Source organism: Protopterus annectens, chromosome 2.part0 (assembly GCF_019279795.1).
Source record: "Protopterus annectens isolate FY-2018-M chromosome 2.part0, PAN1.0, whole genome shotgun sequence".
NCBI classification, from domain to species: Eukaryota; Metazoa; Chordata; order Ceratodontiformes; family Protopteridae; genus Protopterus; species Protopterus annectens.
This window is the reverse complement of record NC_056728.1, coordinates 1820444641-1820468179: the sequence shown is the minus strand read 5'-3', so window position 1 is coordinate 1820468179 and position 23539 is coordinate 1820444641. Positions and strand designations below refer to the sequence as shown.

General features: G+C 38.9%; 1 protein-coding gene across 1 annotated transcript in view; it reads right to left on the bottom strand.

Annotated features, from left to right (window-relative positions):
- The window catches only part of C9orf72 (C9orf72-SMCR8 complex subunit), a 660311-nt gene that overhangs the window by 383488 nt on the left and 253284 nt on the right, over window positions 1–23539 (bottom strand). Inside the window, exon 5 of the mRNA XM_044061855.1 lies at window positions 55–171. Coding sequence (XP_043917790.1) covers window positions 55–171 — 117 coding nt within the window. The remainder of the gene's footprint in view (window positions 1–54; window positions 172–23539) is intronic.

Below are 23539 nucleotides of genomic sequence, written 5' to 3'. Positions count from 1 at the left end.
TCTGTTTATGCTACAATAAAATCCACACAGTTTTAGATATTAGTCAGTTCTTACCCTCAGAAGACCCTGAACAAAAAGACCAGAATCGTATTTAAAAGAAGATTCATTTCTGCAAAACCTAGAACACTTTCTTTCTGCAGGAGTCAAGAATAGGCACAGTGTCCGTACAATCTATAAAAAAAAAAAAAAAAAAAAAAAAGCATGGGAAATTCTGTTATCAAGTTGTGCTTGGACTGATGCCAGCTGCAGTGTTTATCAAAATACCTCTAAATGACCAGCATACAGATATTTGTACAAAATATCGGAGTCCCAGAAAAGGATAAAGTGCATATCAGGAATGAAAGAATTATACAGTATAGACAATGTGCAGTACTAGTACAGTCACCAACACTACACATTTAAAAGCAACAGAATGATTTTTCCTTTCAAACCAGTAGCACTGTTTTTTGACTTTCTTGCCCACCCAAACTGCAAGTTCAAATCTACATATGAAACTGTGACACTGGGATGCCCTATCCCATAGTATTTCCTTGCTTACACAGGTACATATTGGCCCTCAATCTGCAAAAGTTTAGTATATGTAAAAAGAAAACTGTCTTGTAATATACTGAATAAATACTGAACCATTCACTATTGTCCTCTACAGCTCAACGATGAAAATAGCTGGTGATGTGGTGAAGAACTATTCAGTTTTTCACAGTCAGCCTTATAACAACAAATACAATCATGCACCCAAGTCTGCTACTGTCAGTCTTAATAAAAACTAGCAGTTTTATCAAGTGCTTCCATTGTAAAATAAAAAAAGCAAACAAAGATCATCCTTGCCTCAGCAACAGAGTTCCAAAGAACTACTACTGGTTTGCCCATCAGAGGGCATTGGTCAGTGGCCAATTCAACAAGGTCAACTCCCAGAACCAAAAAAAAAAAAAAAAAACAGTTACTCATTTAACGACAGCAGACACCAATTTCTGGGGCTTGCACCTCTCAAGATGTTAGTTTTGGATTTTCATCTTTTCTCCTAGTCTTCATATGGGGAGGATCCCTGGTCTGAAAGTCACCAAATGTTTCCAATATCCATGGGTAAGTGGTTATCCCAAACAAACTCTTCAATTCATGGAAAAATTAGCATGTAAGTGCAAATTTCCATTTTTAAATTTTAAACACCTTCTTGCATTAAATATACTAAGATGTTCTTAGCATCCATGACAGTGATATCTTCCAAATTTTCTATGTGGAGACAGCATTGGTGGTAAAAGCCGATGCAGAACAGGAGTTTAGGAAGAAGAGATTTGATATAGCTGGTAGATATTGGTTTAAGGGAAAATATGATAGTACCGGTCTGACTTGAAAATGGATCTGGTGGGTATTTCAGGTCAGAATTAGAGGACAGGATTTATCATCTTACTAATAGATCAATAAAGTAGGAATTGAAGATGAAGGCAGTCTCTTGGGATGTATTTGTTGGGCAGGGATTAGTAGATGAGGGGTTAGCAGGGTTTAGTATATGATTTATTGAGTGCCAGAATTTCTTGGGATTTAGTCTTTGTGAAGAGGGTGGGTTATTATAGAAATCTTTTTTGTCTTTGTTTATGTTTTCTTTTGCAAGGTCTCTGAGCTCTTATATTTCTTTAAGTGAACGGGGAGCTACAACTATCTCTAGTTTTCATCAAAAGACAGGTAGTATTAGTTAACCACAGACTTATGTTAAATTTGACACGTATAGTGCGTAAGGGAGCCAGTGAGTTAAGAATATTTAGGAAAGTTTTGTTGAATGTGTTTACTGCTTCGTCAAGAGGGAGACTGATCAGAAAATCCAATTTATTTTGGAGAGGAGGGTATTAAAAATTTCAAGGTCAAAGCTGGATAACTTGTGAGATTCAATGTATCTATGTGGTCTGGAGAAGTATGGAGAGTATCTTATAACTTTTACTGCAGAGTGACCACTTAGGGAGTCAGGCAGGGTTTCAGGATTGTGATATTTATGTGGGTCTGAGACATATCCAGTCAATAAGTGAGCTGGAGTTGGGCATTATATTAGCATGGGTAGGTGTAGAGGTAAGCTGTATAAAGCCATGAAAGTTGATATTTAAAGTGGAGTTAGGTGAGCAGAGGGATAGCCAGTTGATACTGACATCCCCTAAGTGGATGGTTTCATTATATATGTGTTGTGTAAACCAGGATAGAATATGTTCAAGTAGTGGGTTGTCACCAGGGGGTATATAAATGTTTGCTACAGTAATTGTAAGATGATTGTTGAGTATTAGGTTGGCAATTAGGAGTTCTGTAGGCTGAAGGGCCTGCAGAAGGAAATAATACTGGCAAATTAATGGATTGATTAATAGTGGATTCTGCCACTACCTTGGGAAGGAAAGATGCACTGGTATGTAATGTAACTATCCTTATGAAAAAAATCAAGCAGGGAGGTTTTGATGACAAAGCTTGAAGTTCTGAAATTCTTCTGGCTAAGGTAATTGCCACTAGAAAGATAGTTTTCCAAGTCAGGACCTTAAGGTCACATTTAGCTGCTGGTTCAAAGGGGGAATGAATTAAGGCCTGCAGTACCAAGTTCAAATCCCATGGTGGAGTAGGATCTTTATACAGGGGTCTTGACAGAAGAGTGTCTCTCAAGAATGCTTTAGAAAGTTTAGAAGAGGCCGCAAAAGAATTTTCAAATTCAGTATGAAAATTAGATACTTCTGTTAATTTAATTTTAATGGTAAAGGAGCTCATCTCTTCATTAAAGTATGTTATATATTGGAGCTCAAAAGGGATCAACATGTTTTTGTTCTGTCCAGTAAACAAACAATTTCCATTTACTTGTATAAAAGCCTTCGTGTTGAAGGTTTATAGGAAGATAAAAGGATATGATGGAGAAGAGTACACTGGCTGTCTGGCTATTGATGGAATTTGAGAAACCATGCTGTTAGCTTGAGGTTTGAGATATCCAGATGAAACATATCTGTCGGATGTGAAAGAAGATCTGGAATCGGTCCAGAATCCAAGGGTGGCAAAGAAGGCGAGGCCACAGGAAGGGGAACACATCTAACGAGGCCAGTAAGGTGCAATGAGGATGACTTTTGTCTTCAACCTGGTGGCTTTCTTCATGAAGTTCAGAATTAGAAGAACTGGTGTGTTAACACCCCCTCCTCTGGGCCAGTAATCAAGGAGTCTGAATCCTCACCACTGACACTGGTGAGGAATGTTCACTTGGAACACAAACAGATACACACTGTATTTCCAGATGCAGTTCTCTGCACCAAGCACATTCTCCCTTAACAGCACACATGGAATACACTCAGTCCGGAGGCTGGGTTTTTCTCTCTCTCTCTCTCTCTCAGCCACCAGTAAGACTCCCCAATGGCACAGCTGTACAGTTGAGTGTCAGTGTCCCTCTCTCTCTCTTAGTCCCCACTGCACAGCTATAGAGTTGAATCCTCAATTGAGCCTTCCAAGCCAAGCCCTCCAACCACCCTTTCTGTGAAACCAGTGCTCTGTTCCCCTGCTCCAAGTAGCTGAAACACACACACACCCACACACCTGGTTCATAGGTTCATAGGTTTATACTAGGCTATCTGCCCTAAGGCATTTATAAGCCTAGCCCAAAGTTATGTGGCTTACACCACCCCTTATGTTAGAAATAATGTGCCCATTAGTTTGTTGTGCCTCTGTCCAGCAGTAACACAGAGATGATTCCCGGGGTAAACCTACGATCTCCCATCCACCGGTCAAGATTTCTCTTGAACAGAGCCAGTGAGGTGCCCTGCCTCACATGGACCGGGATTTTATTCCACAGCATGGGGAGTCTCTGGGTGATAAATCTATCCCTCCAGCACGTCCTATTTATATCCGTGCTAAGGTTTAAGTCACTTGCTCTAGTGGTTCTGGTGGATTTGGATTTTTTGAGGTGGAGCATGTCCATTAATTCCGGGTTGGTCATGGCCTTGTATGTCAGGCACAGGTCACCTCTGAGCAGACGGTATGCAACTGAATAGAGTTGGAGTTTCTTCAGTCTGGCAGTATATGACAGGTTTTGGAGTCCCTTTATCCTTTTGGTGAGGAACTTTTGGGGTCTCTCCAATTGCTACAGATGTCGGGTGAGATACATCCCGAATGGGGCATTGTACTCGATCATTGGTCTGATAAGTGAAGAGTACAGGGGAACAATGACCTCACTTGATCTGGATGTGAATCCCTTCATGATCAGATGGGCAATGTAGAAGGTCTTTCTAACCACTTTAGCAACGTGAGTGTCAAACGAGAGGCCACTGTCAACCTGGGTACCCAGGTCCCTGATAACCTCTTCTGTGCTTAGTGGGTTGCCACCTATATGGTAGCTTGGGGTTACCTTGCTTTTCCCGAAGGGTATGACTATACACTTTTTTGCGTTTAACTTCAGGCCATGGCTCTGGCACCAGCTATCAGTTTCCGTGAGACCCCTCTGAAGGATGTCTATGTCCGATGTACTATCCACTATGGCAGCCAGTTTGCAGTCATCCGCAAACTTTGTCAGTCATAGTCCTCCTATGTTTGCCTGTACTTCTGAGAAGTAGATGCCGAACAATAGGGGGCCAAGGACTGAGCCCTGTGGGACACCACTTGTAACCGGCTTGGAGTCTGACATGGCTCCAGCAACTCTAACCCTGTGGGTTCTGTCCTTTAACCAGTTTGCAACCCATCTTGTGACATATGGGTTTACATTTAAGCTGGTAAGTTTCTCTATGATACCCGAGTGGGGTATTGTGTCGAAAGCTTTTGCAAGGTCAAGGTAGGCTGTATGGACTGCCTTTCCCTCATCAATGGCCTTGGTAACTGTTTCGAAGAAGTCGACCAGGTTCAAAAGGCAAGATCTGCCCTTGACAAAGCCAAACTGGGTTGGGTCCAAGGTCTGCAAGTCCCCTATGTCCTTGTTTATGAGTTCCATTATGATCCTCTCCATAGCTTTGCAGACCAGGCTTGTTAAGCTTATGGGGCGGTAATTACCAGGGTCTGTAGAGGCACCACCTTTGTGGAGTGGGACCACAGTTGCCATACGCCACTCCTTGGGCACATATCCTGTGATATGGTTAAGATTAAACAGCTGCCTTATGTGCGGGTTTAGTTCTTCATTGAGTTCATGCAGCACACAGCCGGGGACACCATCCGGTCCCATTGATGCTGTGTTTTTAGCTTTAGAGAGAGCAGCTTTCACCTGCGCATTTGAGATGTCTGGGAGGCTACACTCTGTTGGGATAGTTATCTCTCCTTTTGGGGGGGAGGGGGGTGAAGTTTGCGCTGAACCTGTCTGCCAGTATGTTGGCAATGTCTGTGGGCTCAGTGATTTTTGTATAATTTTGGACTAATTCTGAGCATATCTGGGAGTTTCCACCCAGGTTTCTGACATAGCTGAAGAAGGCCTTATGATTGTCTTTTGAATCTATGGCAATTTTTTTCTCAAAGTTGGCCTTTGATGATTTTATGAGGGATCATAGTTTCTTGCTAGTACTGATCAAAGATGCCTTCCCTTTTTGGGATTTTGCTCTATCATGTAATAGCTTTCTCCTCTTATTGTAAAGTTTGTTTATGGCTGGGGTCCACCAGACTGGACGTTTGCCCTTGGTGGAAAGAGTCTTGGTTTTATTTGGGATTGCCTGATCCATGCAGTCCTGAAGGTGTTCATAGAAGGCATTTGTAAGGGATTCCGCAGCTTGGGTTGTGGTTTCCATTGGCTCTGGGGCCTTGAAGGATACCACACCTGTCTTGAGTAGTGTGAAGTTTGCTTTAGAGAAGTTCTTCACTGTGGTCTTTTTTGTTTGGGGTGGGGGCGGGATGTGGATTTCTAGTGAGATTAGTTTATGTTCTGATCTCACCAAAGAGGGATATACTTCCAGTGTGGAGCATTTTGTCCCCATGTTTGTGATGATGAGATCTAGTATATTTTCTCCTCTTGTGGGGACGGTGACTAGTTGTTCCATGACATTTGAATTTATGAATGCCAGGAACCTTTGGGATAGAAAGTTGGGGCTTGAGTAATGTTCCCAGTCTATATTCGGGTAGTTGAAGTCACCCAATATGATGGTGTTTGGTGATACATTTATACCCTCCAGTGTCTTCAGGAAGGCTGTGTGGGTTTCCTGAGTTTGAGAGGGTGGCCTGTAGCATGCTACAAATTGTAGAGCAGTTTTGCCTATGGTTAATTGCACCTGGATGGTTTCCGATGCTTCGTGCGTAGCCACCAACCTGGAGGTGTGGGTATCCTTGATGAATATGGATACACCCCCTCCTTTTGTGGTATGGTCCGGGTTTTGGGGCCGGAACGCATGATATGAGGTAAAACCTGATAGTGCCGGGTGCTCTCAGGAGCCTTGAACCAGGTTTCAGTCACAGCACAGACATCGATGTTCTCCATACTGAGAAGGGCCTCGAGTGCGTGCATTTTGAGATTTAGACTTCTGGCATTGAGCAGCATTACCCTTAGTTTCTTCCCGTTTTGTTTTCTAGGGTGGTAGGTTTAGAATTTGAGCCTTGCCTAAAAAAGGCACTATTGGGGTGGCAAGAGCCTTAGCCAATATCCGGAATCCCAGGGGTGACAGGTGCAAGCCGTCCCTTGCGAAGCAGCGTGGCTTGTCAAGCATGTCATCCCAAGCAGACAGACACTGGATCCCCTTTGAATGACACCAGAAATTAAGCCAATTGTTAAAGCTGATCATCTTGTCACTATATTGTGGCATCATTCGTGGTGAAGGAAGGATACTGCTCAGGGTCAGGGTCATACCTGCCTGGGCTACATAATCAGAGAGCTCCTCTATGTCTCTTTTCATGTAGTCCAGGGAGGTACGTCTCAGGTCGTTCACACCAGCATGGACAATGACTGTGTCATACTTGTACTTGCCGTGGAGTGACCTGAGTGCTTGTGTTATGTGGCGGATTCTAGCGCCCGATAGGCAGCTTACCGTGACCTTCTCCTTGTTCAGCCTGGTGAGTGGGACGTCAGTGTGTCTGACTATGGAGTCATCTATGACAAGTATGTTTGGTGTTGGGGGAAAGGCTGACAGATTTACCAGCTATGACCCCCCCCCCCGACCAAACTATAAGGTTAAGTACTGCCACAAGAACACTCCAAAGCCAGCTACTCTAAGGCTCTTACTAGGGTACCCAATTATACTTAGTAAAATTAATACTAATACAAATGGTAGTGTTTGACTAATGCAGCAGGGCTTTCAGAAATGGCCACAGTGTCACCAAATAAATGTGAGTACTCTCAAAGACTCAGATATTCTCTAAAAGACCAGCCACAATGTTTGTTTGTGTCTTTCAGCTTTTCCCGGTTAGGGGTCGCCACAGCGGAACTCCGGTCCGCTAATGATTGGTAGTGGATTTTTACATACCAGCTTACCAACCCTGATGCACAACCTTCAACGAAGGCAAGCTCCATTCACATATGCCTCCACACAGAAGACGCTCTAGCTGAGAATCGAACGGGACAACGTCTTGCTATGAGGCGACAATGCTACTGCAGCACCACCAACATATAAAAGACCAGCCACAATGAAAAGTTTAAATATATTTAATAATAAACAAAAAAAATGACAATACTAAATATCTGTTTACAATAAACACCAGTTTCAATCACACGAAATATTACAAATAACACAGAAAGATTCACACAGATGCAGAAAAAAACAATACTTAACTAATCTCACTATATTTTCCTGTCTCATCTAAAAAATTATGGTTTCCTACTTACTTAATAAAGCAAGGCAGGATGAATTGGGTGAGTCGTCTTTGTTCTTTGTCAGGTTTCAGAAACAGACTGCCCTGAGACTTGTGTCTCATCTTGCATTAAAGGATCATTTCAGTGCTGGATTACAGAATAACCACAAACACATTCTGGTTCCCACACTTCCCGGGGGGGGGGGGGGTTGGCACGTACGTGTTATCATATACACAGAGCTTTGCTAATATGTGCTATAGCATCTGGAACCTATAAAACTATTTCAAAACTTCCACTCTTCCAGGGCAGCAATTAGTTCACCTCTAAGGATAATACAGTAGGATTCATAGTCCTGGTTTTCACAGACATTTTGTCTCTGGCTGCAATCAGAACTGTAAGATACAATCTTTATGGCCTAAACTAGGTAATTTAATTTCAGACTATTTTTCAAAGTTAGCTGGACTGACATTCGCCTCTTCTCTTCCAGTATCTTCTGTTACAATATATTAATTTCAGCAGTTACAATACAGTCTGACATACAAGCGTATTTCTTTTCTGACAATCAGGACCCACTGTTGGAACATTGTTAACTCAAGCAGCTTTACAAATATATTTTCAACACAAGTACCTGTACAAATCAGAATACACAAATGACATAATTCTTTCCAGAACTCCAGCTAGCTATGCTGACATATGTTACATACCCACTTTCCGACTTCTCCTGGCATAGCTGGCAATACTTCACATCATCACATGGTGGATAAGCATAAAGAAGTCCGACAGGCCAATGGTGAAGTAGAGCATCCTTCAGTGATTCTCCCTGAGGGGGATTAGGACAAAGTAGCTGCTGCATTTGTTGTTTACAGGAGAAGCAAAAAGACTGCAGCAAGACTAGTCTCATTGTTGAAAAATCATTTCTGTCACTTTCATGCTGAGAGACTACTTGTGAGGTAGAAGAATGGACTTGCTCAATTTATCTGGTATCATGTTGGATTTCCCAGGAATATGCACTGGTATGAGAAAGCAGTTAGATAGCTGCGGTGGTGGTGCTGCGGTAGCGTTGTCGCTTCACTGTAAGACGTTGTCCTGTTCGATTCTCAGCTAAAGCGTCTTCTGTGTGGAGACATGCGTGAATGGGCGTACCTTTGTTGAAGGTTATGCATCAGGGCTGGCAACTCGGTACGTAAAAATCTACTGCCAATCATTAGTGGACCGGAGTTCCGCTGTGGCGACCCCTAACTGGGAAAAGCCGAAAGATGAGATCACTCACTGCCACACTCTTGAGTGCTTCTCAACACAAGGGGTAAGATCTGGTCTTGGCTTGTTTGCTGATGTACCAAACCACCAACATATTGTCTGCCTGAATCACAATTGTCCCTAAAGGGAGAGAGTAGTGAAAGTTCTGCAATGATAGAAGCATTGTTGTTATCTCTAGGACACTGACATGCAAAGCTGGCCTCTTCAGCGGACCAAGTGCCTTAGACTGTTCTCTCCCAAGGTGGCACCCCACCCAATCTGGGAAGTGTCCATGGTCACTATGGCTTTGGGCTGAGAGTGAGAATGAAAGGATGGCCTTATAGAACTTGATCCAAATGAATCCACCAGAGGTCTCTCTTGCCCGCCTGAGCTTATTTGTGTTGACATACGCTGGTAAAGACTAGACCATTGTGTTGCTAGCATCCACTGAAAACTTTCACATGAAATCTTGACCCCAAGGCTTAAAGGAGAGAAACAAGGCACGCACGGTGGACTGTGGTGCTCGGTCCAAACCATCAATACCAAAAACAGAGAGGGACCAGCACACTCAGCAACAGGAATAAAATCCAAAATGATTATTTATTCAAAGGTGGCTAAAAAGCAACCTTCCATCAAATTACACAGACCGGTTTCGGCTAGTGTAGCCTTTCTCAATGTGACTTTTTTCATTACACCAAACAATTACTTAGAAAAACACCTTTACATCCTGGTACTATTAATATACCCTTGTATTAAAGTGGTATACTCCTAACTAAACTTGTTTAATGGATAATGATCCTCGACCTGAAACTATGGGTCTGCCTGGTGGATTCATAGACATGTGTATTTTCGGTATTAAATATAGGTATTGTGGCATTGGTTCTGGCACCTTAAGTTGCTTAGCAACTTGTGGGGTGATGATACCCTCCTCCGCAGCTAAATCTATAAATGAATCAATGTCAGTTTTAAAGTTAGGGGTGGGATCCACTACCATCTTTATATAAAACTGAGATTGAGATAACTGTTTAAGTGCCTCTGCCTTATATTTTGAATAATCCATGACAACAATACCCCCACCTTTATCTGCTGAAGTGATAACTATATTTTTGTTATGTTGTAATTGTGATAGTGCTTCCCGTTCTAGTTGGTTAAGATTACTCCGACAGCTTATGAAGTCCTGGGAAACATGTAAATCCCTCATGACACACTCTTTGAATATTGAGACATGTTTGTCCATTGGTGGTACAAATTTGGATTTGCCAAACCTGAAACCAGTAGATCTTTGAGAGTTAGACTCATCTGAAAAGAATAGCTTCAAGTTAAGTGTTCTACAAAAGTTGTTAATATCATCCACTAAAAAATGTTCAGGCACAGGTGATGTGGGTACAAAATTTAAACCTTTATTAAGTACCTTATATTGTACATCCGTAAGTGTAAAAGAAGAAATATTAAGTACATTGTTCACTGTGTTGTTATTTGTTTCAGTAATGTTTGAAGATTGGTTGTACCCATATCTTCGCCTGTGTTTCCTCCCTGCCCTCCGCTTGTTAGTCCTAAAGGGGTGAATTGCTTCCTTTTTGCCACTGGGGACGCCTGGTTGGAGGAAACCTCACCATCTGTAGTGGATGAAAAATCATCATCAGATGTAACAGTATGTATTGTATCATGCTTTTTAAGGATAGGTCTGGGTCTTTTCTTACCCCTTGGTGGTTTATATGTCCCTTCACTAAACCTGACACTTTTTGGTGTTACGAAGGGTTTACCTTTTTCGTAATCCCCTAGGTCTCTGTTAAACTTGTGTATTTTCCTTTTCTTGAGTTGTTCCTCTATATTCGTCAATTCTTTAGCTAATTCAGATAAATAACCCTGATAATAATATGTGCTAGAAAATGCTTCAGCTTCCAAACAAGTGGTTTGTAGGTCTGTAATTAGTGTTTCAATAGTTCTTTCATAGTACTTAGAAAGACTATCGACAAAAAGCATGGATGCCTGATGTTGGGCAGTAGCCCAATCTTGTGTTAATTGGTTGTCAATATTAGCCACTAAAGGTTGCAACTTAATGCAAAGCCCTCTTGGTGTGATGTCTTTTATTTTATATGCTTTGAAAAGCTTCAAATGCCATATATCGTTTCTGAGGGTTTTCATTTGTCTGCTAAGTTTGGAAAAAATAGAGCCGCATTTTTCCTTAGTATTGGTTATGACATTGTCTGCCATAGGGGATTGACTGATATTAAGTCCAAATGCATCTAGATTATCCTTGTCTGCTGAAAGGCCCCTAAGAATGTCATTTAAGTCCATAATTAGGACCGATGGTTAAATTTGGACTTAGATTTTATGTATATTATTGATAGACAAAAAATATATATAAAAAAAGTTTAGATATTAATTGGGCAAACCAAACTAAATAATTAGCCTTCTTGGAAAATTATTTCAAGAACATTTTTGATAATGTTCAATGTGTCTTGGTCACACAACCCTTTGTGCCTGAATAACCAACTTCTATATTTAGAAAAAGAAAAGGAAAATTATTAATCTTGTTGCTGATACTTAATTAGCCAAAAAGAAATTACTTGGGGGGGGGGGGTAATGTTGGGCTGACCAAATAGAGTAGTTGAACTTGTTCAAAATATATAACCATGTTCCATATTACATGGTCAAAAAGTTGACACTATATGCCTGAATAGTTCAAATCAGTCACCAGTATACAGAGTAATTTTTTTATTTACTACCCTTACAATAAGTGGTATTATTACAACAAAGGTTCCTGGTTACTGTCTTATTTAATGGCCACCGTAAGGATATCTTATTGCCAAATCTAAAAATTGCTTTGTATACTGATATTACCTTACAATAAGTGGACCCGATATAAGGAACCAATGATGTCAAATATACTTGTTTTTTATGCCACCGTAAGGGTATAAAATCGTACTTAATAATAATATAATTGGCCGTGAAACCAGAATTTCTCGTTACCCTGTTATATCCAGTCAACTTGTGTATAACATGTTCACTGTAGTAATTGGTGACTCCGACCGTCACTAAAAAGGCATAATAGAGCCAATGACACATATCAAAAATGGGATGTTACCCATTCCACAAAAATGAATTAGTACTACACCTGGTCCGACAGCCAAACAATATCCCCCAACATTCATATATCTTTAATAAAAGTACAGATACTAATGACTTACAAAACTCAGTTTAGAATACCCTATGTTATAGTGACCAACATCAGCCAACTATAAATTTAGATCTGAAATATTAATATTTGTATATCTAATGAAAAACCCTTAGAATATGGTCTCTAGCCTATAGCAGGTACATGAATAAGAAAAAATAGTGACTTGGTTTGCAACAACCTGTGATATATTGACCAACATCCGGCAACCATCAAATTTTGTCTGAAATGTTGATATCTGTAAAAATATATATATGTATATGATAAGAGATCACTAGAATCTAGCCACTAGCCCAAATGCTGATATTACCTGAAATACCAAATCATGACAAATATTGTCTGAAATATTGATATATGTATGTATGATAGAAATACACTAAAATATATCCTCTATCACAAGTATTTATATGGGAAAATATGCTAATTTCTATTCTTGATCACGTCCTGTTAGTCCTGCATAGAACTGTAAAAAACACAATCTTAAATTATTCAATGCCCCACTTGAATAATAAACTAGTGTGGTAAAAGGGTGGATGTTATTTAGATGTGATATTATGATAAACTTGTCCAGCCAATGACCTTTTGTGTCTTAAACATAAATCATTAAATTTATGAAAAAATGTGAAGCTGATTTATATAACTGTGACCATGAAAAACACCTTGGTGTGCCTATACTGCCAGTTACAATCACAAAACAGGAAAAATAATATAATTCCCTTCCTAGTTAGTAATCCAAGAAACAACAACTTGATAAATATTGTGACATTAACAGGCCCCAATGCGTAATTCAAATAGTTAGAGCCCTATTCTTGTATATACAAGTAATTACTAACATTTGTTGTCAAAGAATATTCATTACTGAATTTTAACCATGGAAAGAAAGTTGTTAATCATCCCAATCATACATATTAACAGCAATTGGAAAGAATGTTCATCGAGTGCCCGTTGTTAAATATATATAGTTATACAAAAAACAGTACCCTGCAGTTTACTGTTTGGCGCCTATGTCTAATTTGTCATCAATCCATAAGTTTAAAGCCACAGACTCATATAATTGCTTGAACAAATCTGAATAACAAAACCATCCATCACACACATGTAAATAAAGTTATTATAATAGAGCGACATTAATATAGCCACCATTCCAAGTCCTGGCCGCATTGAATATGTTGATTACAACGTCTAGAATACCCAATAGTTGAAAAATGGTATAGCAACAATACGCTATTGATTTCCAAGCGATTCACCGTATTCACCATTTGCTTGTAGTTTATATGAATTGACGCTATATAAATGTTTGCATTAAGTCACTGCAAAAAGAAAAAACAGAATAATCCTTAATGTATATATAAAGTGAGATTGGATTGTCCCAACAAATAGTTGGTCTGCAAGATCTAGTTCGATAGTATACAAACATAGAAATCACACCCAAAATGTTGTTTACAGCCTTGGTTGCGTATAACAGTTAGAAACAGTCGAAATACCAGAATCCAATGTAGAAATAAGTCAAGCAGGTGGCCCCAAGAGTTGTTGATGTTATTATAGTTCCAAGTTGCTAGATAGATGAGTCATTTAGGCCCAGAACCCCGTTAGCGTTAGTGCATCAAAAAAAGGCTCTAACTGCACCACTTGCCTGAAGTTTATGGAAGTCCAATATGGAAATACCACAAAATACGCAATTTGAGAGACCAAATCCAATGTCCCAAACACTGCAATATATCCAAAGCGATATGAACATAAGAGAACCAAGATGAAGGTGAAATCCTGCTGCCAGGCATCCCCAGCGTGAAGGCAGCAACTCAGAGAAACAAGGCACGCATGGTGGACTGTGGTGCTTGGTCCAAACCATCAATACCAAAAACAAAGAGGGACCAGCACACTCAGCAACAGGAATAAAATCCAAAATGATTATTTATTCAAAGGTGGCTAAAAAGCAACCTTCCATCAAATTACACAGACCGGTTTCGGCTAGTGTAGCCTTTCTCAATGTGACTTTTTTCATTACACCAAACAATTACTTAGAAAAACACCTTTACATCCTGGTACTATTAATATACCCTTGTATTAAAGTGGTATACTCCTAACTAAACTTGTTTAATGGGTAACGTTTCAGTGAAAAGTTGGAACATATACAACATGAATATATTGATTTTATAAACATGCTTCTGATAACCTGACAATTTGAACCTAGCTATATATAAATACAAATTTTTCATGTTATAATATGAATTGCTAATATTGTCAACAGCCAAAATATTTCTGGCATAATTCACAGAACTCAGGTACAAAAATAAAAGTATAAAATGAAATTACATAGTATAACTACAATGTAATTTAAGGTTGGTAACATGAATATTTTTATTAAACCGCCATCTGTTTTCAATCTCTCAGTGGTATACCCTCCTGAGGCTGATACCAATGTTAAAATTATTATTTGAAAGAGCCATCATGTACTTCATATTCATTTAATCTTGGCTTGAAAAAAGCCCCAAGAGTAGTAATCCACTTACTTTCCATATTATTAAGTTTAGTATGCCAACCCATCTTGAAATTACGATGAAGTTGAATTTTGTCTATAATGACAAACCTGAATGACGCTCCTGTGTGATGTTGACTATGTTTGTATAAGGCATTTGTAATTTTTCTATTTCTTATAGAACTTAAATGCTCACTAATCCTTATTCTGATGGGTCTAGAGGTCTGCCCAACATAGAACTCAGAACACGTGCATTGGGCCAAATAAACAACCCAGTCAGAGCTGCAATCCATTAAACAAGCTTAGTTAGGAGTATACCACTTTAATACAAGGGTATATTAATAGTACCAGGATGTAAAGATGTTTTTCTAAGTAATTGTTTGGTGTAATGAAAAAAGTCACATTGAGAAAGGCTACACTAGCCGAAACTGGTCTGTGTAATTTGATGGAAGGTTGCTTTTTAGCCACCTTTGAATAAATAATCATTTTGGATTTTATTCTTGTTGCTGAGTGTGCTGGCCCCTCTTTGTTTTTGGTATTGATGGTTTGGACCGAGCACCACAGTCATCGTGCGTGCCTTGTTTCTCTGAGTTGCTGCCTTCACGCTGGGGACGCCTGGCAGCAGGATTTCACCTTCATCTTGGTTCTCTTATGTTCATATCGCTTTGGATATATTGCAGTGTTTGGGACATTGGATTTGGTCTCTCAAATTGCGTATTTTGTGTTATTTCCATATTGGACTTCCATAAACGTCAGGCAAGTGGTGCAGTTAGAGCCTTTTTTTGATGCAATAACACTAATGGGGTTCTGGGCCTAAATGACTCGTCTATCTAGCGACTTGGAACTATAATAACATCAACAACTCTTGGGGCCACCTGCTTGACTTATTTCTACATTGGATTCTGGTATTTCGACTGTTTCTAACTGTTATACGCAACCAAGGCTGTAAACAACATTTTGGGTGTGATTTCTATGTTTGTATACTATCGAACTAGATTTTGCAGACCGACTATTTGTTGGGACAATCCAATCTCACTTTATATATACATTAAGGATTATTCTGTTTTTTCTTTTTGAAGTGACTTAATGCAAACATTTAAATAGCGTCAATTCATATAAACTACAAGCAAGTGGTGAATACGGTGAATCGCTTGGAAATCAATAGCGTATTGTTGCTATACCATTTTTCAACTATTGGGTATTCTAGGCATTGTAATCAACATATTCAATGCAGCCAGGACTTGGAATGGTGGCTATATTAATGTTGCTCTATTATAATAACTTTATTTACATGTGTGTGATGGATGGTTTTGTTATTCAGATTTGTTCAAGCAATTATATGAGTCTGTGGCTTTAAACTTATGGTTTGATGACAAATTAGACATAGGCGCCAAACAGTAAACTGCAGGGTACTGTTTTTTGTATAACTATATATATTTAACAACGGGCACTCGATGAACATTCTTTCCAATTGTTGTTAATATGTATGATTGGGATGATTAACAACTTTCTTTCCATGGTTAAAATTCAGTAATGAATATTCTTTGACAACAAATGTTAGTAATTACTTGTATATACAAGAATAGGGCTCTAACTATTTGAATTACGCATTGGGACCTGTTAATGTCACAATATTTATCAAGTTGTTGTTTCTTGGATTACTAACTAGGAAGGGAATTATATTATTTTTCCTGTTTTGTGATTGTAACTAGCAGTATAGGCACACCAAGGTGTTTTTCATGGTCACAGTTATATAAATCAGCTTCACATTTTTTCATAAATTTAATGATTTATGTTTAAGACACAAAAGGTCATTGGCTGGACAAGTTTATCATAATATCACATCTAAATAACATCCACCCTTTTACCACATTAGTTTATTATTCAAGTGGGGCATTGAATAATTTAAGATTGTGTTTTTTACAGTTCTATGCAGGACTAACAGGACGTGATCAAGAATAGAAATTAGCATATTTTCCCATATAAATACTTAGGTTCATAGGTTTATACTAGGCTATCTGCCCTAAGGCATTTATAAGCCTAGCCCAAATTATTGTGGCTTACGCCACCCCTTATATGAAAAAATACTGTGCCCATTAGTTTGTTGTGCCTCTGTCCAGCAGTGACCCAGAGATGATTCCCGGGGTAAACCTACGATCTCCCATCCACAGGTCTAGATTTCTCTTGAACAGAGTCAGCGAGGTGCTCTGCCTCACATGGACCGGGATTTTATTCCACAGCATAGGGAGTCTCTGAGTGATAAATCTATCCCTCCAACACGTCCTATTTATATCCGTGCTAAGGTTTAAGTCGCTTGCTCTAGTGGTTTTGGTGGATTTGGATTTTTGAGGTGGAGCATGTCCATTAATTCGGGTTGGACATGGCCTTGTATGTCAGGCACATGTCACCTCTGAGCAGGCGGTATGCGACTGAATAGAGCTGGAGTTTCTTCAATCTGGCAGCATATGACAGATTTTGGAGTCCTTTATCCTTTTGGTGAGGAACTTTTGGGGTCTCTCCAATTGCTGCAGATGTCGGGTGAGATACATCCCGAATGGGGCATTGTACTCGATCATTGGTCTGATAAGTGAAGAGTACAGGGGAACAATGACCTCACTAGATCTGGATGTGAATCCCTTCATGATCAGGTGGGCAATGTAGAAGGTCTTTCTAACCACTTTAGCAATGTGAGTGTCAAAAGAAAGGCCACTGTCAACCTGGGTCCCCAGGTCCCTGATAACCTCTTCTGTGCTTAGTGGATTGCCACCTATATGGTAGCTTGGGGTTACCTTGTTTTTCCCGAAGGGTATGACTATACATTTTTTGTGATAGAGGATATATTTTAGTGCATTTCTATCATGCATACATATATCAATATTTCAGACAATATTTGTCATGATTTGGTATTTCTGGTAATATCAGCATTTGGGCAAGTGGCTAGATTCTAGTGATCTCTTATCATATACATATATATATTTTTACAGATATCAACATTTCAGACAAAATTTGATGGTTGCCGGATGTTGGTCAATATATCACAGGTTGTTGCAAACCAAGTCACTATTTTTTCTTATTCATATACCTGCTATAGGCTAGAGACCATATTCTAAGGGTTTTTCATTAGATATACAAATATTAATATTTCAGATCTAAATTTATAGTTGGCTGATGTTGGTCACTATAACATAGGGTATTCTAAACTGAGTTTTGTAAGTCATTAGTATCTATACTTTTATTAAAGATATATGAATGTTGGGGGATATTGTTTGGCTGTCGGACCAGGTGTAGTACTAATTCATTTTTGTGGAATGGGTAACATCCCATTTTTGATACAAGTGTCATTGGCTCTATTATGCCTTTTTAGTGACGGTCGGAGTCACCAATTACTACAGTGAACATGTTATACACAAGATGACTGGATATAACAGGGTAACGAGAAATTCTGGTTTCACGACCAGTTATATTATTATTAAGTACGATTTTATACCCTTACGGTGGCATAAAAAACAAGTATATTTGACATCATTGGTTCCTTATATCGGGTCCACTTATTGTAAGGTAATATCAATATATAAAACAATTTTTAGATTTGGCAATAAGATATCCTTACGGTGGCCATTAAATAATACAGTAACCAGGAACCTTTGTTGTAATAATACCACTTATTGTAAGGGTACTAAATAAAAAATTACTCTGTATACTGGTGACTGATTTGAACTATTCAGGCATACAGTGTCAACTTTTTGACCATGTAATATGGAACATGGTTATATATTTTGAACAAGTTCAACTACTCTATTTGGTCAGCCCAACATTACCCCCCAAGTAATTTCTTTTTGGCTAATTAAGTTATCAGCAACAAGATTAATAATTTTCCTTTTCTTTTTCTAAATATAGAAGTTGGTTATTCAGGCACAAAGGGTTGTGTGACCAAGACACATTGAGCATTATCAAAAATGTTCTTGAAATAATTTTCCAAGAAGGCTAATTATTTAGTTTGGTTTGCCCAATTAATATCTAAACTTTTTTTATATATATTTTTTGTCTATCAATAATATACATAAAATCGAAGTCCAAATTTAACAATCGGTCCTAATTATGGACTTAAATGACATTCTTAGGGGCCTTTCAGCAGACAAGGATAATCTAGATGCATTTGGACTTAATATCAGTCAATCCCCTATGGCAGATAATGTCATAACCAATACTAAGGAAAAATGCGGCTCTATTTTTTCCAAACTTAGCAGACAAATGAAAACCCTCAGAACCAATATATGGCATTTGAAGCTTTTCAAGGTGTATAAAATAAAAGACATCACACCAAGAGGGCTTCGCATTAAGTTGCAACCTTTAGTGGCTAATATTGACAACCAATTAACACAAGATTGGGCTACTGCCCAACATCAGGCATCCATGCTTTTTGTCGAAAGTCTTTCTAAATACTATGAAAGAACTATTGAAACACTAATTACAGACCTACAAAGCACTTGTTTGGAAGCTGAAGCATTTTCTAGCACAGATTATTATCAGGGTTATTTATCTGAATTAGCCAAAGAATTGACAAATATAGAGGAACAACTCAAGAAAAGGAAAATACACAAGTTTAACAGAGACCTAGGGGATTACGAAAAAGGTAAACCCTTCGTAACACCAAAAAGTGTCAGGTTTAGTGAGGGGACATATAAACCACCAAGGGGTAAGAAAAGACCCAGACCTATCCTTAAAAAGCATGATACAATACATACTGTTACATCTGATGATGATTTTTCATCCACTACAGATGGTGAGGTTTCCTCCAACCAGGCGTCCCCAGTGGCAAAAAGGAAGCAATTCACCCCTTTAGGACTAACAAGCGTAGGGCAGGGAGGAAACACAGGCGAAGATATGGGTACAACCAGTCTCCAAACATTACTGAAACAAATAACAACACAGTGAACAATGTACTTAATATTTCTTCTTTTACACTTACGGATGTACAATATAAGGTACTAAATAAAGGCTTAAATTTTGTACCCACATCACCTGTGCCTGAACATTTTTTAGTGGATGACATTAATAACTTTTGTAGAACACTTAACTTGAAGCTATTCTTTTCAGATGAGGCTAATTCTCAAAGATCTACTGGTTTCAGGTTTGGCAAATCCAAATTTGTACCACCAATGGACAAACATGTCTCAATATTCAAAGAGTGTGTCATGAGGGATTTACATTTTTCCCAGGACTTTATAAACAGTCGGAGTAATCTTAACCAACCTGAACGGGAAGCACTCTCACAATGACAACATAACAAAAATATAGTTATCACTTCAGCAGATAAAGGTGGGGGTATTGTTGTCATGGATTATTCAAAATATAAGGCAGAGGCACTTAAACAGTTATCTCAATCTCAGTTTTATATAAAGATGGTAGTGGATCCCACCCCTAACTTTAAAACTGACATTGATTCATTTATAGATTTAGCTGTGGAGGAGGGTATCATCACCCCACAAGTTGCTAAGCAACTTAAGGTGCCAGAACCAATGCCACAATACCTATATTTAATACCGAAAATACACAAAGACCTAATGAATCCACCAGGCAGACCCATAGTTTCAGGTCGAGGATCCCTTACTGAACCTTTGTCTGCCTTTCTGACTGAATATTTAAAGCCATTACTGACTATGGTCAGATCACGCATCCAAGACACCACACAATTTTTGAATATTATCGAAGACTCTCAACTTGAAGAGGACTGGCTGTTATGTACATTAGACGTATCATCCCTATACACAAGTATTCCACACAAAGCTGGCATTTTGGCGGTTACGTATTGGTTAAATCAATCCAAGTTATATTCCACTGGATTTAATAATTTTTTGATCAAGCTCACAGAATATGTATTACAAAAAAAATCTTTTATTTTGAAGGCAACATGTACTGGCAAATCAAAGGAACAGCAATGGGGGCATCTTTTGCCCCAATTTATGCAGATTTATTTATGGGATATTATGAACATGCCTTCGTATATGATGTCCAGCGGAATATTCATATGGACTATATGGACATATGGCGGAGATATTTGGATGACTGCTGGTTGGTGTGGCGGGGAGGTTTGGATGAATTATCCAAATTTATTGATTATCTAAACAACAATCCATTTGACATACATTTTAAAGTCAAATACTGGGTATCATGAAATTGTTTTTCTGGATGTTGTTATCAAAAGATTACCTGATCACACTTTAGCAACATCAATACACAGAAAATTCCCACAATATAACACCTTGCTTCATGCTACTAGCTCTCACCCCCGCCACATCATCAGCAACATCCCAAAGTCCCAATATTTGCGGTTAAAAAGGATATGCTCCACGGATGCAGAATATTCTACACAAACACAAGAACTAACAACAAGATTTGTGGACAGAGGATATAATCCTGAACATCTAACCAATACGGCCAAGCAAATCCAAACCAGGAGAAGATCGGATTTATTAAAATACAATAGATTACAGGATGATGCCACGCAAGGCAGACAACCCATTAGATTAGTCACCACTTATGGTAACAACACATCCTGGTTCAGACAAATTGTCAGTAAACATTGGGACATATTACAATCAAATCCATTTCTCAATGATATTCTCCCTGATACATGTGCTTTTTCTTACCGAAGGGGACGCACCATTCAATCTCATCTAACACATTATAAAAGGTTCACACCAGTCACCACATTACAAACAACACTTTTTGGTGACGCTTTAGTGGGTTGTTATCCATGCGGACATTGCAGTGCATGTCAGCATATCTGCAAAAGTAAAGAATTCACCAGTAAAAATACCCCTAAGGTCTACAATATTAACATCTTTGCAAATTGCAGCTCTGATTGGGTTATTTATTTGGCCCAATGCACGTGTTCTGCGTTCTATGTTGGGCAGACCTCTAGACCCATCAGAATCAGGATTAGTGAGCATTTAAGTTCTATAAGAAATAGAAGAATTACAAATGCTTTATACAAACATAGTCAACATCACACAGGAGTGTCATTCAGGTTTGTAATTATAGACAAAATTCAACTTCATCATAATTTCAAGATGGGTTGGCATACTAAACTTAATAATATGGAAAGTAAGTGGATTACTACTCTTGGGGCTTTTTTCAAGCCAGGATTAAATGAATATGAAGTACATGATGGCTCTTTCAAATAATAATTTTAACACTGGTATCAGCCTCAGGAGGGTATACCACTGAGAGATTGAAAACAGATGGTGGTTTAATAAAAATATTCATGTTACCAACCTTAAATTACATTATAGTTATACTATGTAATTTCATTTTATACTTTTATTTTTGTACCCGAGTTCTGTGAATTATGCCAGAAATATTTTGGCTGTTGACAATATTAGCAATTCATATTATAACATGAAAAATTTGTATTTATATATAGCTAAGTTTAAATTGTCAGGTTCTCAGAAGTATGTTTAAAAAATCAATATATTCATGTTGTATATGTTCCAACTTTTCACTGAAACATTATCCATCAAACAAGTTTAGTTAGGAGTATACCACTTTAATACAAGGGTATATTAAGAGTACCAGGATGTAAAGGTGTTTTTCTAAGTAATTGTTTGGTGTAATGAAAAAGTCACATTGAGAAAGGCTACACTAGCCGAAACCGGTCTGTGTAATTTGATGGAAGGTTGCTTTTTAGCCACCTTTGAATAAATAATAATTTTGGATTTTATTCCTGTTGCTGAGTGTGCTGGTCCCTCTTTGTTTTTGGTACCCAAGGCTTAAAGGACCAACTAACTGAAATGTTAGTACTGCAAAGTATCTTGACTTGGAATCAGATAGTCTGTTCTCTTGAGAGAGGAAGAGAAGCTGTCACTAATGTGTTGAAGATTGCTGTTATGAATTAAAAGATTTGAGTTGGTTGTAGGTGAGCCTTGTAATTTATGGTTATCCCCAGATGAAAACAAATCTGAAGGACTGGATTACTTGCCCTTATTAGCAGATGCCTGCTTGGAGTGGTAACACGCCAGTTGTCTATATGTGGAAACACAGGAAATCTCTGCAGTCTCAAGTGAGCTGTCACCACTACCATGCATTTAGTAAACACCCTGGGGGCTGTGGTGAGGCCAAAGGGCAGTGCTATGAACTGGTAGTGACTGGCTCCCATCCGGAAGCATTAATGGACCTTCTGGATTGTCTGTTCATCTTTATGTGATAGTGTGCATCGTGAAGGTCTACAGAGCACATCTAGTCATCCTTGCTCAGGAAGAGGAGAATGGAATGAACCATGACCATCCGTAACTTTGTATGTTGAAGTGACTTCTTCAATAGACTGAGATTCAAAACTGGTCTCTAGTCCTCTGTCTTGTTTGGCACTATAAAGAATCTTGAGTAAGTTCTGGATTCTATCCTGTCTGGCAGGACCTCTTGCACAATTCTTTTTTTCTAGCAGCTTTTGTATTTCTAGTGCTGCTACTTTCCTCTGACTGGGTGGAACATCAGGAATTTTGCATACAGTTGGAGGTGGAAGGGAATTCTATAACCTCTGTAAATAGTCCTCTGCACCCAAGTATCTCTTGTTATGTCTAGCTAGGCTCCCCATGCAGGGATACTTGACCCCTAATTGCCTCCAGAGGGGGACAATCGGGCATCCTTTCAGGAGTGCTGGCAGGGTCTGTCAGAGAGAGAATCTCTGGACCACTGGTTTTAAGGGTCTCCTCTACTGTGGGGGTATCATCATCCATTAGAGCTCTGCTCTCTGTCCCTAGGGGGGAACTTTCTCCAAGTGTGTCCTGGGAAGGACTCTGGGACATTTTGTACCACATTTTCCAACTAACTCACAGAGTCCTAGAAAAGAATCGTTGAGGTGTTAGACAGGGTCTTTCCATCCTTCTTACATCTGGATGTGTCCTTCATTTCTGGGCCAAACAATGAACTACCATCAAAGGGAGCATTGACGAATGCGGAC